This window comes from Pyxicephalus adspersus, chromosome 5, assembly GCF_032062135.1.
Source record: "Pyxicephalus adspersus chromosome 5, UCB_Pads_2.0, whole genome shotgun sequence".
Taxonomy (NCBI): Eukaryota; Metazoa; Chordata; class Amphibia; order Anura; family Pyxicephalidae; genus Pyxicephalus; species Pyxicephalus adspersus.
Window position 1 is genome coordinate 96,789,219 of NC_092862.1, and position 16,229 is coordinate 96,805,447.

The window sequence follows — 16,229 nt, forward strand, 5'->3', positions numbered from 1 at the left end:
CTTGCTGTAAACAAAGGAAATGGAAAATGATTTGTAAAATACAATTCACTCAGAGTGCTCAATTGCGGAGGACAATACATCACATTCGAAACAACCAGAGGATGAAAAAAAAAACAAAAAAAAAAAAAAACCATATATCCTTTTTGGGCAGCATCCCCCTTATGTATATATTTATTTTATTTGACAGGAAAAAGCTTGCTTTTGCTGAGACTTCTCGGGTAAACTCAAGGCAGCGTTAATAAAAAGAAAATCAATAATTTTTGTTAAATTTTAATAATCCAGAAAACCCACAAATAAAACCATCAGCGGCTTGAGTTGAGATGACAGCCCCGTTTCCATGGGAACATGATGAAATAGTACAAGCCCTGACTTGAAGCAAAGCTCAGCCATGAACAGAGTGACATTTACGCAATACAAGAATACTCACAGCTTTCCTTTCAAAAATCAATTTCCTAAAGTACTTTTTTTTTTTTTCTTAAATGTACGGCACTTTTAATTAAAGACACAAGCCCTCAAAAGTAGTATGTGAGGAAAAAGTGAATACAATCTTAAAGGTCTACTAAACCTACCATAACAAATATATGTAAGCACGTGTCTAATACATACAAGTTGTCGTTATATAGTAGGAATAAAATGTTTCCATAGAAGATCAAAAATCTAGGTTATCATTTATAGGCATACTAAATGTCAAATACTCACCTCCATAAACAAAGTGGCGCCTAATTTTGCCTGCCGATAGTGTAAAAGGATTTAAAAAAAGAGAATCTGACATTCCCTCATACATTTCCTGGTGGGACTCAATTATTGCCATTGAAACATGTGGACATGGAAGGTTCCAAAGAGGCAATGTTTAAGGGAATGTCTGATTTCATGTCTAATAAATCAAGCCCTAAGTAGCAATTAAGTTAGGTCAAGTTGACAAACCAAATGTTCAGCAGGCCTCTCAACTGTGTACAATGCACCTTTTACATCAGCAGCATTGGGCAAAACAGTCTCAACGCAAGAACAAAACAAATATTTGCTTTATGTCCTCAGGATTCAGTTCACACCAACACATGTTACATTGGTGTTCAATGAAAGATGTGGACATGTTGTAAATTTGCAGCATGTTTCTGGACAATATAGTGTATCACAGTGTACTGCAAAAATAGAAACAAAGCAGTCCTTCCATGAAAATAAAAGGCCTGCTTCAAAATGGTACAAACTTTTTTTTAGAATAAGAGGATCATTGTGGATGTGCTTATTGATTGTTTAGGACACTAAAATGGAATACCATTGTGATCCAACAAAGCTGGACTTCACTATAACTTTCTTTTAGCTGGCAAATGTTTCCAATCCTGGACCAGATGAATTCCAGGTTTGCTAGATCACCCAGGTTCTCCCATGATAGCCTATCTTCTGCAGTCCTGCAGATGTTTCATAAATCAGGCCCACTGTGTTTAATGTCTGCAAACATGCACTAAAATGCAAGGCCATTGATGTGAATACAATCTAAGAGTAACCTTTACTTTTCTGATCTGCCTGCTTATTAGATGTCAGCAATTCAGAAAGTATCAAAGCCAATGAATCAGAGTGACAGCCAGGCAGGTAACAGGCTTCATTCAAACCTTCTGCTTGGGGCTGCAATCTCTTACGTCATTTTCTGTGTGGTGGTGTATGCCAATATTAGTACTCATAAATGAAGGTTGTGGGACACCAATAACAAGACAAAAAAAAAGGATACAAGTCAACGTAATTATACAGACTCCCATCAGGCAAAATAAAAGTCAAAAACCCCTAGAAAATACCAAAGTACATTCTTTGCAGACTCTTTTACAAAAGTCAAATTGAATATTAGCAGCTTCAACACTTGATTTAGGAGGGTCCATTCACATCAAAATGCACTGTGCTGTCACACACACGCACCTAATCACATGCTGTAGCCCATTAATTCATCAAACTTATCAGTAGGCTACAGTAGGTGCCGTTTTCTTGCATTGGTCCTGATTTAATAACGCGCTCCAAGACTAGAGAAGATAAGACTATTAGGGGTGAACTTGGGTGATCCAGAAATGCTGGAATGGATTTCCTAAAATCATTTGCTAAATGTGACAAATGTCACACCTGACAAATGTTTTCGATAATGGACTAAATCCATTCCAGGTTTGTGGAAACAACAAATCCTAATTTAATAAGTGATAAACACAATGAATATTAAAATACTTTTTAACTGTACAAATGGTGAGCTAATATAGTTTAAGGTACTTTTTAACAAGTAAATCTCATTCAAAAATGAGCGAACCTTATTTCAAAAGAAGCAAATATCCATGTGGTAAAAAAAGTTAAAAACTTGCCCAAAAGTTGAGCCAATGTTGGTTGAAAATAATGATAAAACAGACTGCTTATGTTGTACTGGAACCAACTGGCAATAACAAAAAATTAATATTTTTGATTTAAATGTTTAAAATAATTCTTACCAATACATTGCTAGGAACTGCAACACATTTTCTTTATGCACTAGTTCCCAATATTCAACTGTATAATAGCCAATAGCTAAACGTAGTATATCTTTACTACTCAAATATCATACTAGAATTATACATGAAAATTATGCAGGAAGAAGGTCACCCAAAGTTAGAGCTATAAACATAAGGTGTTGAAGTGTTCACAGGAGTGACACCCAGTGTCACAATTTGTTGTAACTGTCATTATAAAAAGAGGAAACAGGCTCCAAGGGACTTTTGTCATACAACGTGAAAAGAAAATTAGCCTGTATTCACCCACAGGGGTGAAGGACATCCCGTGTTATACAACTGCTGTTCACAAATCACAGAATGGATTTTGACTAACAAAATAATTATTTTATTATCAGGTCCCTTGAAACTGACCATTTTCTTTTTAAAAACACATGCGTCATTCTTTTATTCCATGGAGTTTTATGCAAGATAATGGTTACAATAAGCCTTTCGGACAATTGTTTGCGATATGAGACTTAGGGCCACAAAAACTTGTCCATAGCGTTTGTTTAAAATAATGAATCATGAGACTCAAAACTACACTTTTATTCACTCTTCAGTCCTGATACTATGGTCAATTTTAGTTTGGAAGTGGAGAACATAAAGCTTTGATATACTTGTATACCAATCAGCATTTAACACTTTGCCCCACCAATAAAATTAAATGAGAATAGAAAACTAAGCCGATACATCTTCAGTGAAAAGATGCGATTAGATGTGAACAGCTTTAATTCTTAGAAGTAGTGTTGGTCGAATAAATCACTATTCGATCGAATAGTGAGATATTGTTCGGGTGATTGAATGCCGAATACGAACACCATTAGTCAAAAGTGGGAGAATGCAGGGTTTTTTTAGGGACTAATAAGGGATGCAAGAGCAATAAGAATTCTCTGGCAGCCCTTTGTATTACCCCTAACTATTTGTATGTGTTCTTGGATAGTTTCTCTATCCAAGAACACAGAGTCCTGTGTTCTTGGATAGAGAAACTCTTTCCAGGAACACATACTACAGGGCTGCAACAGCGATCCGGATTGCGGTTGCTGTACTGTACTAGTAGTATGTGTTCTTGGATAGAGTTTCTCTATCCAAGAACACAAGGCACTAGATGTGATGAATGGGGAAAGTTTTCCCCATTCAACCTCTAGTGCCTGGGGATCGCCTGCAGTCACAGATGTTCCCACGGTCATGTGACCCGGGGATCGCACACTCTTCTCAATGATTGCACCCATGGCTGCAATCATTGAGAAGACGCCCCGCAAGCATCACTTACTCTGTAACACACTTTCCAGGACAGTAATAGGATACATTTGTTACATTTTTCTGGCAGTGGATAAAACTATAATGTAACAAATATATCATAATTTTAATGTTTTGGAAAGTGTGTTACAGAGTAAAGCTGCGTATTTTTGTCGTTGGAAAGGATCTTTCACGATCCTTTCCAACGACAAAGGACTACACAATGCATGAACGGTGCTGTACATACAGCACCGTTCTGCTCTATGGAGAAGGGAGGGGGAGAACAACGGAGCGGCACCCTGCTGCGCGCTCTCCCACTTCCCTTTCATTAGGATCGGTCGTCGTTCATTGTCCGTGGATCCGCCAGGACGGTCGTTCGGACGATGGACGACGCCGACTGTACACACGCCAGATTTTCGCCCGATATCTGGCCGATGACGATTATCGGGCGATAAAAATCTGACGTGTGTACGCAGCTTAAGAGATATCATGTCATTGTAGGATAACCTGTAAAAAAAAAAAAATAGTTAAATAAACAATTACTCAAATTAATTTAACAATAACTTTTTTTTTTTTTAACACTTTTTTAATCCGAATTTTTGACGTCGAATCTCGTTTTTTTTTTCTATCCATATTCGAACAGCCATATTCGGGTCGAATATAAGGACAAGCGGAATTCGAGCACCAACACTACTTAGTAGTATCAGATATTCCTCTGTAACTACAAGGTTTGATTTTGAACACATAGTGTGTTTTATTTCTCTTAGTCACTACCCACACTGTTAGGCCCATGGTTAGCTACGCTGCTCAGTCTTTTGTCATTTTGGAGATATAATTCCAGAACATGGCTATAATACAGAAAAATAGACACACAAGTAGAAGGGATATCACTGGTCTGACCTTTTTAGAAAATGTCAGAAAATTATCACCATGGACCTTTTGTATAAATTGGTAAAGAGTACATCCAGCCTTGACATCCGCAAGAAAGGAGCTTCTCCCTTTCACTTTACAATATGGCCAAAGTGCATAAAAAAGAAAATAATTTCAATCACTACATGCCTCTTCAGCAAAATATAACATTTGTGTACAGTAGGTTTTCAGAGACCCCTTAAGAGAGACCATATTCTCTATGACTGGCATACACACCACAGCAACTGCAGGATGTAACCCTAGCAGATCCCTGAAGGAGGTAGAAATCCTATTTTTATATGGAAAAAGGGTAAGGGTGTGTGGCAATTTGACTAGACTAGAGTTTTAAAACATAAACGGTTACAAAAATAAAAAGAAATTTAAGCAGGATTAGGCTTAAAAGTTAAAAAAAGCAAGATATAAGCTTTGCCATAATTCAAATTTCCATGCTTGTTCTCAGTCTACTGTAGAATGAACACTGAGCTGTGATCAGCATACCTGAATAAATGAACACCTATGCACATGCTTGGAAGTTTTATCATTCTTGCCTGGCCAATCAAGATGGCTGAAGAAAATCATCTCCAAGGGTGCAAGGAGAGTTGAGTTATTCATTTCAAACTACCCAAAAAAGTTGCATATACTAGTCATACATAAAACAATTTTTATTTCTTAATTACCAAAGACATGTTAAAGGCACAAACTGAATTGTTAACAAGTACATAATTTAATGTGTGCTTAGATCAGTGAGAGTAAATACAAAAAAATGTAAATATGATAAATACATTACAATCACCTCTGAATCTTCAGTAGACTCTTCAGGAGTCATCTCTTCCTAAGAACAAGAAGAAACAAACATTTTGTTAACAAAACAGTTTTTTGATCATTGCTATTCATAATTCAGTAGAGGGAAACAATTTTCAATCTTAAATATGACATTACCTTAAAATGTTTTATTTTGCTACATTATAGAGAACATCTACAAGTAATAATTGTCTAACTGTTCCCTGCAACCACTACTCTAATGAGATTGTAGGGAGATTTGGTAATGTTACTAATGTGCTGCTAACAGTGCACCTTGCTGGGGGCTAGATAACTTCCTGCACGCAAGAAAATATGTAAAACTGATGAACGTTTGTTAATACAGATGTATAGAAGGCTATATATGCTCATTCCAAATAAACAGAGGTGTAGGAGACAGTTCACTTTTAGCTTTGATACCAGATTTCATAAATCTCCCCAACTGTATTATAAAAAAAATAATCAACTTCTGTTAACTTTTCAAGCCTTGGAGAACTGAACAGCCAAGATATCTATCTAAAAATGAGCCTACCATGGGTAAAATCCTAATAAAAAGGATTCTCATTCTACCAGATTTTGTATTTTATTATATAGAGAATGAACAAGAAAAATGACAATTGCTGAATTTTTGGAGACAGGTAAGAGATTCGTATTACTGCTGGAGACCCTATTAGGGCAAGAATTCATGATCAAATTATTCACCTTATATTAAGGTCTGGGTAGCCCATGCATACTTCTCCCCAGCCCCCTTATGGTGGGCAGGCCACCTAGCCCTGCCCTCTTCACCCAGCTCTTCTCAGCGGATAAGAGTTGATTGCTGATAAGAGCCAGGTGGAGGGAGAAAAGCACACCTAGGATGAGATAGGGACACAGGCTGTCCCATATTCCCCATTCTCTAGCTGTGCGTGTAAAAATGTATCCACCAGAGTGGGCGCACGGAGTGATATCATTGAAGCAGTCTGATAGCTGTGTGTAACTGCATGTCGTTCTGCAGCACTACAACTCTGTGTATAAACCTCCATATCTCCCTCCCTGTCTTGAAATTTTCAGGATCCACAGGGAACACTCAGTTAGTAATAAAAATAAGCACAATTTCAGCACCCCAGCTTAATATATGGGGATCAGAATTGTAAAATCTTGTGAAAATACAACATTCAGTCTTTACTGCCATGGTGGTAAGGACTGCAGCCTCCTGGGGTATTTGTGTCACATATCCCAGATGGCTGTGGGCTGCTCCTTTTGCGCATGCCAGACATTGGGAATGTATCATCAGGGGCTTTCCTATAATGTAAAAAAAGTGCTCAATTTTACGCATGCCAACGAGATCGGCAATTGATGGAACGGAGTGCATCAGAAAGAAGAGGGAAATGGAGCAAGCGTGGGACTCACTGGGCTCAGTTCATAGACAGATCAAGTGAAAATTTTTTCACAAAAGTTTTGTGTTACTTCGGCGCTAAGAGGCCACATCTAATGATATGCTGAATTCACAAAAAGGTTGCATTTGCTGCGTTTACCCCTCCCTTTCCTCTCACCCAGAACCACTGCTGCTTGAAAACGGCTAGGCCTGAAAAAGCCCAGCAGTCACCACCGGTTACCAATCCTAGGTGCCTAGCAGTTTCCAAGTAGTCACTCAGGAGGGGTAAACGGCCCAGTTTATTATTGCTAATGAGAACTAAGACTAACTTGTTTTGTCACCATGATCACAATATTACACTACTAAAACAGATTACACTATTAAATATGGAACACTAGGCAGCTGGAATAAAATACAAAGCACTGAACAGTTTGGGCATAATACAAAAATATTGAAAAATTTGACATTTTAACAAGCCAGACATTATAACGTTGGAACAAAGTATAGGGGGTAGGTAGAACACTTGACACAATAATAGGGGTTACTGGATACCTGTGGCATAAAAAACTAGAAGCACAAAATTTGCCCCGCCCACATTTTTTTTTTTTTTTTTTTTTTTTTTTTACCACCCAGCTACAGCTTTTCCATATCTGGCTGAAAAGAAATTTTATATACATATAAATAAATTGAACAAAATACCAATACAACCCTATACGCATATACTCCCAAAGCTTGTAAAATATTTGACAATTTACTACATATTTCCTCAAATAATAAAACTATGCTATGTAAGCAAGTGATAATCCTTCATATTTCCAATGAAAGAAAAGTTGCTGATGTGATGCCTTCCTTAGGAGGTCAGCAAAATGAAGATTTACTTACAATATTTATAGTTACCAAGAGCAATAAAATGCTACAAGGATGCTCATTGAGAGCATAAGCATTTTAGCCATGCTTATGGAGAAAACAATGGCTACCTGAAAAGAAGCTTCGATATCCATGCTAGTAAGATATGTACATGTGACCAGTCAGGAAAAAAAAAAAAATCAATAGAAAATATGAAGACACAGACATTCTGAAAGAGGAGTATCAGAAACAAACTAAAGAAATGTATTGTAAAGTTTAACTCCGGGCATATACACGGCGGAACCCTTCAGGGAACCCCTGCTATAATTACTATAGCCACAGCTCAAGGTACATTGGGACGAATGTCATTCTTTCAGATAGCCAAAAAAAAAAAAATTAAATAATTGGTGTCACTTAACGCAAAACTAAATAATAATAAAAAAAAAAAAACACATTTACCCTATCTTCTGCAGAACCCTGGATCTCTCCAGAGATTTCCTGGATTGGGTCCCGCGCCCTTCTGTAATCTCCCTTTGTCCTGGAAATGCCGGCTGCCGCTATCGTCTTTCATCAACTGATCTCGCACTGCTCAGACACGAGATCAGGTGGGGAAAAAAAAAAATTAATATATTTTTACTTTACAATAAAGGGTTGTCTACCCCTTTATGTAAAGTAAAAATGTTAGCGATAGGTCTGCTTTAAACTGAACTGAGAGGCACAAATTACTCATTGCTCAAGGAAACCCTTAGAAACTTCTGGAGGAAACCTGGTTAAAAAACACTTGTCTAGATATCAGACTCCTGTATTCCCAACATATAAGGGTTGAAATGCACAAAGGAAAAGCAGTTCTAGTTACCAAACAGGCTGTACAGCATGCACATGTGTTGAGAAGAAGAGAGAACATGACTTATCAGTGTGAAGTTCCCTCACTGTCCAAACAGCAGGTTGTAATTGGTGAGGCAACACCACTGTGCTCCCCAAAGGGAATTTGTTGCTTTCCAAAGCACCCAAAGAATTTTCCCTGCAACTGAAAATTAATACTTGCCTTTCTGAGGGGTCGCAACTCAAAACTCCATTATGTTCAACCTAAACTTCAATACTGCTCTACCTTTTCTGTTCTACATCACTACAAGACACAGTAGTGACAGAGGCCAATACAAGGAATCACGGACCTGAGGTCGTTCATTCAGCCCCAGTGGTCCCTGAGGATGCCAGGATATCTGGCATCATCCCAGAATGATTCTCTGCGCTTAGCATGCAAAAAAAGATAACAGGCAGCTAAGTATGATTTTTTTTCCAGGAGGGACATCACATGTTCTTTTCTGCAAAAAAGACCTGCCTGATGCCAAATTTTCAAACTGGAACTAACTGCACTTTAAATACTGTAAAGATAGCAAATTGTGAATGAAAGGTTTTTCACCAAAGGCTAAAAAAGGTACAGTCCATCAACTAGGCAATGTGAAGAGAGGAAGATGCTCGGAGTAGGAGGATCAGATCAAAGCTGAAGGTATCTTACTTAGGGGGTAGCATCCACGGGCATTGTGGGTAACCTATTACAGGATAACAATATAAAAGGTACAGTCATCATCTCAATCCAATTAATGAAATGCAGGCACTGCAAGTGGTATCTATCTATACAGCAGAGCTCAAGTTAAAAATAGGATGAGCAGGGCAAGGAGGAAAATGTATTGTGCTGCAGTGCTCATGTGCTAGCAACAAGCTCATCAGTCAGCTACATTTCTTTTTACTGCCCTTTCACAATCCTTTCCAAGGACTGTAAGATGCATGAAGGAGCTCTATACATACAGCATTGCAGTCATTCATCTTTTGTGGATCCAACAGGACAGATCCATGAACGATGTTGGTCGGTCGCTGTACACACACGCCAGATTCTCATCTGATACTTCCCTGAGGGGAGAATTGGACAAGAATCATCTGACGTGTACGTAGCCTTAATTGAAAACAGGAACAAAGCATATTTATCTGGTGGAGGTATAATAAATATAGGCCTTAGATAGAGCCTAATTGCCAAGCCAGGGATAATCAAAATGAAAAAATAGGTCGGAAAGTAGGGTTTTTTAGGCAAGTAATTTCAATTGTATTCATGATAAAATCTCATAATACATTTCACAAACTAAAGCAGTTTGGCATGACCTAAGACTTGGGTCCTGGTCATTACCAATTTGGCCCTATAAGGGCACTAGACATTTAATTTCTAACCGAAATATACAAATGTTTGGTGATTGTGTCGCATACGTAAGTTATTTACCCGACACGTTTAGCCCGGTCTGGGCTTCCTCAGGGGTATTATACGTATAACGAGAATGCGCATAAATTCATTTGCAATATATATATATATATATATATATATATATAGCAAATACATTCAATCAGTACATGTTATAAAGAATACATAGTTCAGTAATACAGAAGTAATATGTCATAAGGTGATTATCTAAGGCACATAAGACATAATGACAAAAGATTCAGTATATATATGTATACAACAATGGTATAAGAACAAAATATTGCCTGTATGAAAAAATATTTAACAATTAAATTGCTTGTAATGGGTTATATAGAACTAGTAATTGAGTCTGAGTAAATCTTTATAATAATGTGTATACTATTCAGTATTCCACCCAGAATCTTTTTTAAGCCGGGTGGGAAGAAATTATAGGCGGGTTGCAGCCCATGTATTGTGACCCAACTCATCAGTAATCCCGCAAAAACAGCTGGGTGGTGCGGCCAGCTAAAAAGGTCTGGGGAGAAGACTGCTATTCCTAATATTTGAAACCTTTGTATGTGGGCCGGCTCACTGCCTGCCCGTCATGCTTAAAGGCATGAGCGGGGCGCCAGCGTGAGTTCGTTCAATAGAACGGACTTGTACGGGGATTTGCTAAGTGGGTATTGCTCGGAAAGGGGCTCCACCCACCGGCAATGGGTGTCCGTAGCCTTAATTGTATCATAGATAATTCAGGGCTTCTGCCCTACTAGACAGGGTGGTGCTTTGTAAGCAAACTCTATACATCTGAGGACAAATTGAACAGCCCTAATATTATGTTTATGACCTCTGTCCATTTAGCTATATGGCTGGAGTCCAGCTTTAAGCAGATAGTAAGTGCTATACAAAAATGTCTACCTCTAATGCAGGCATAGTAAAAACTTATTACAATGCGCAAAAAAAAAAATTAAAAATAAAAAATAAAAAATAGCAAAAAGACTATGGAGGAATCATGTTTTTATTTTTGATTAGTTCTCCCATGGTTGACAACCTAACAGCTCTATGCAGAATTTTAAAACACCCATTAAAAAGGATAGAAAAGGGTGACCAGCTCACTTTCAGTTTATTTAAACCTCATATCATAGGTCTATTCAGGATCTTTAAATAGAGACGTATGTCAAAAAAGTGCATTAGCGCAAAAGTGCACTTGCTCTGTACTTGTCCTATTAAGTAATGTGGTCCATTACATTTAAAAGCTATGATGATGCAGAATAAAAGTAAATGATTCACTGACAAAATGCAAGCAGGAAAAAAAAGGAGCACACCAAAATGTGCAATATTGCAGCGTTTCAAACCCTCAGGGGAAAACAAGTACACCCCTAAGGAAAGGAGAGCTTAATCTTCACTACATTAAGTTTTTGTCATTTCCACTTTTAGAAAATCTATTTCAAGGTCTTAAAATGTTATCTGCTTTTGTACAAGAAATAACCTGCCACAAGTCTGGAAATGATCAGGAATACAAAAGTGTTTCCAATAACTTCCTCCATGTAATAGCAGCTAAAGTATATTTATAAACTCACCCCAACACTCTCCTGTATGTACGAATGATCAATATATATTTGTTATAAAGAAACATTGGCATTGATATACTAGATTTTACCGAGTTTAGGATGTTCACATACCAAGGTGAATTAATCCACTTAGATTACTGAATTAGGTGAACTCTGGTGACTTCAGCAATCCAAATGTTCAAGCAAAAAATCATGTTTTTTTTTTCCTTGCAGGTGATTGGGTATTTCTTACAAAGAGTATATACAGCATATATAGGGAACAGTTGGGCCAATGTATGCCCGTACCTGGTCTGAGGAACAAATTGGGAGCTAGAAGTTCAAGTAGTATAACAGATCAGTCAACAAACAGTAAAATTATCACGTAATGGTAACCAAAAGGCAGGTCATAATGACAAGAAATGTGGACCAAATAATATTATTTTAGTACATAAAACCAACAATATGGACTCAGAAGGCTCCAGAGCATAGTTCTCCCCAGCCCGTTTTTGGTGGGCAGGCCACCCAGCTGCTCACCACTCCAATCATTTGAACGGACAATGGCGAGCCTGCTCCATTCTCAGCTGTCATCTGTTCAGAGGATTACAGCTGCTGCTAAGAGCCCATGGTAAACAGCACAGCTATGATGAGATCGGTACACAGGCTGTCCCCCCCGCCCCCCCATTCTATAGCTGTGCAGAGTCTTCAATAAAAACAATGTGTATCGTATAAAATCGTGTAACAATATACCAATGTGTAATGACGTCATCAGAGCAATGTGTGTAACTGCATGTCATTCTGCATCCTTACATCTCTCTGTGTACAAACCTTCATATCTTCTAAAAGGTATTTCATAAAGACTTGAAAATTTCAGGGTGCACAGGGAACCCTCATAGTAATAGCTAATAATAACCACAATTTCAGGCCCCAGATGATAAGAATTTAAAGATATGTGAGTCACAATTGTAAAAATTTAACACTGGGGTTTGGTTCAAAAGCAAATGCGCCTAAGAGTCCATAACTGAAAATGTAAATTGGGGACCTTCGGAGCAACTTACATAGCAAGGAACGTTGGGGTGGGGCCCCTAAATTGATACCTACTTGTCACAAATCTCTAACGTGTCATACTATGTTACCCTGTCTGCTTTTCTTGTTTGTATCCGAATTTCCCTAGAATGGTGGGGTGTACAAAACCAAAAATGTGGGTGCAGTGGGTACACCTTCGGCTACCCCCCCCCCCTCAAAACACACTCACATACTAACACTGCCCTGTTACACATTACTGGCTATATCTAAAACTGGAACCCCAGCATTACAATTAGAGTAAAAGGTGGGTTTAAAAAAAAAAAAAAAAAAAAAAAAATTAGGAGCCCCACACCAATGCGCCTTGCGATGTAAGTGGCCCCTGGGGGTTCTTAATTTGCATTTTAAATTTTGGGCTCCTAGGTGCCCTTTCCTATGGGACCAGCAAAAGTTCAATCCTCACAAATTTTAGTTATTAGTAGCTATGGGAATCCCCTGTATACCAACAATTTAGGAGATTTGAAAGTTTGATCACAGTGAGTTGTTAGGTTGGAGAATATGGCGCGCAAGCACGCACGCACGCACAGCGGGTGGATACATTTCACCAGATTTACAGGGTTTTTTGCCCAAAGAATATGGACGTGGTGATGAGTTTTTTTTTTTTTTTTGGGAGGGTGAGCACCCCTCCCCTTTAATCTTTTCTGCCATACATACCAAAGCCATGTGCCTAGCAGTTACCACTAGTTACCAATTCCTAGCAGATGCCAAGTAGTCACTCAGGAGGGGTAGATGTTTTTTTACTGCTAATGTGAACTAAGCCTAACTTGTTACACCACATTGATCACATTATTACACTTCTACAAGGGATTACACAAACATAGAACACTAGGCAGTTGAATTAAAATACACAGCACTGAACAGTTTGGGCATATTACCAGGCATTAGAAAGTTGAAATGAAGTATAGGGAGTAGGAAGAACACTGACACAATAATAAGGGTTACTGGATACCTGTGGCATAAATAACTGGGAGCACTAAATTTGCTGTTCCTTGCCCTGCCCACTTTTTACCACCTGGCTGAAAAAATTTTCAGGGGAGAACACTGCAGAGGTAATTTGCCAATAAAAGCAAATAAATGGAAAATCTAGCCCATTATGAACAGCAGTCAGGCTACATGCCTATGGTAAAATCTCAACAGGGATTTACCAGAAAAAACAGAAACCCGTACACTGCTTGTAAGAGCCTGGTTCAGTACCAGTCCTCACCAGAAACCAATTCTCCAATCAACAATATTAAGCCCCCACTCAGCCTCAGAATGTCCCAGCACACGGTGCCCCCCAGGAATTATGTGTGCAAAGGATAGAATTTGGGGAGGACTGAGAGGACCAGAAGCCCACATAAGCAGGGGACACAATTGGAAGGAGGACAGTACAGGGTGAGTAACCAGGTGATCCTCAGATAAGGCAGGAGTCCGACAGAAGCAGAACCAAGAAACACAAGCAGTCAGACCACCAAACAAGGTATCCAGAGTAAAAGCAGAGTAAGAGCAGTCAGGGTCACAGTCAAAGGTCAATCCCGGCAGCAAACAAATACATGAGGTCAGGAAACAGGCAATCCAAACCACTCGCAGGTCAGCCAGGCCAAAATCAGCAGTCAAATATTGCCTTGGACCTGAGAAGATAAAAAGGACCTGTAGCCAAAACCAGAACAAGATTATAGCGAGGAAAAAATGCACTCATTGGCTGCAGAACATATTCTAAAATCCCCTTCATCTGCGCAAAATCTCAATGTATGTGCTGGGGATGCTGCACATACAAGGCTAAAGAGTAACTGGAGATTCTAGGCAATGGGTTTTAAGAAAAATACCCTCGTTCTTAGCCAATGTGCGCGGTTCTGAGCAGAAAGGCCAGAAGGTGGTCACCAAGTGGGCCTGTGACATCATCCCCAACTAAGCTCTAATACAATAGAAATATAGAAGAGTGACAACAGAAGAAGGCTTTTTACTAGTCAGTTGGCTTTTTTTGTTGAGTTGTTTTCTTTTTTTGTCAAGTTGTTTTCTTTTTTTGTCAAGTTGTTTTCTTTGTTTGTCAAAATATATTTACTTTGGCTATGTTTATATTCACTTATGGTTGATTGACTCACCCTGTTGGATGTCTGTTCCAAGCATACAGTACTCCTTTCAGGTTAATAAAATTTCTAAAGTTAGTTTAAAACATTCCTCCTGCTAGCTTAAGGTTACGTCCCTGTGTTGTTGATTTTAGCTTCATAATGAAAATACTGCATTCTTGAACCTTATTCACACCGGTAATATATTTAAAGGCTTCATTCATGTCCCCCTTTTCTCTTTTTCCCTTGAGTTTGTATATTAAGTACCTTGCCATGTCTTCTCATATTATCGTTCAGAACTTGTGCAATTTTTTTTTAAATTTGGCTTTTGACTTCTTCTACCGTATTAATGTCTTTCTGTATCGTACCATAACCAGTGGGTCAACAAAATCTGTGGCAATGCTTGTATAGGAAGTTCTAGAGTACAAATTCTGTGTAAACGATTATAAGTAAATCGATCACTATGGGTTTTTTTCTTGGTCATGCTCAATATTTGTAAAGATATGCTTACATACACGTTCTGAAAATCGAAGCTCTCAAAAACTCATTATGATAAAAATAAATTTTATTTACCAAATAAATTTATGGTTGAATAGCTCTAACAATCAAATGGACTTCTCAACTGAACGGAAGAATCAACTTGTGTATATGGTGGAAAAGACTTTGGATAAAACTACTTTCATGTCATATGCCTATACCACATACTAGCACGCAACACGTACTAAACATGTCCCAGTACACTATATCTGACTTATTTCTGTCTCTGTAAAACTAGAGTGTAATGTAATACTTTAGGCAACAAAGCATTTGAGGGGGTTAAAAAAAAAATCTACACTTTCAGTGGATCCCCTTTCCCATTGCAATCATCAACTTCTCATTTTACCTAATGGGTGATGTACAAGGTGAAGTAATCAGAACAGCAACCAAAGCTGTGCTCCCAAATCTGTACCATACAGGAGCAGCACTCCCACATTGTATGTGAGGTCATAAAGGCTCCCACAACCCAGGACTTGGAAGCAGAGAAAGCTTTATCTAGGGGAGGAGGGAGGAATAATTTATTTCCTTTATCATCCTGTAGGCAAAACAAGCAGGTAACCCTTGCAGCATGGAGGGGATCCCGCTAAATGGGTAAAGGCTCATTTTTACAGGGATGCAGTGAATATAATAAACACACAGGCATTGTTGCATTCATCATTTTATTACTGCACTTCACACACAAATGTTGTGCATCACACAATCATGTCTGCCATGCATTGCAATGCACAAGTGAGGCTCATATGGGGTGCCAATAACAAAGAATGGACCCCAGCACATTAAATTGTGTCCTGTGTGGTGCCATGCCTTGTGCTGTGCTACTGAAACGTATACATTACCACAACACACTAGTGTGCATGAACACTCAAAAGTTTTTCCTACTCCAGGATTTAACATTAAAAGGTACAGAGGTAAAAACCCAAAACATGGCCTAGACAGAGGGACTAGCAGGCACACATAGGGATATGCACTGGACATAATACAAAAACACACATTAGGTCTGCACACTGCATATCAGGCATTTACTGCAATGGATTTGTTATCATTAGAAACCAGCTAACATTTATTTCCTGCTACAGACACACAACACAGTCCCACTACTGGAAGCACCCACAAGCCTGCATCGCCGTGCTAGGGGAGACACTTGGACGGTAAGCT

At 38.6% G+C, this 16,229-nt stretch overlaps 1 protein-coding gene across 2 annotated transcripts in view; it reads right to left on the reverse strand.

Moving 5' to 3' along the window:
- Positions 1-16,229, reverse strand: part of VPS41 (VPS41 subunit of HOPS complex) — a 111,512-nt gene that overhangs the window by 95,142 nt on the left and 141 nt on the right. The window contains exons 1-2 of one of the 2 annotated variants that reach the window (XM_072412221.1): positions 9,445-9,534; positions 5,434-5,472 (exon numbers count right to left, since the gene is read on the reverse strand). In XM_072412221.1, the coding sequence (XP_072268322.1) occupies positions 5,434-5,472; positions 9,445-9,462 (57 nt within the window). In that variant the 5' untranslated portion in view covers positions 9,463-9,534. Of the gene's footprint in view, positions 1-5,433; positions 5,473-9,444; positions 9,535-16,229 lie in introns of those variants that run through there. The other variant, XM_072412220.1, reaches the window with a different exon arrangement.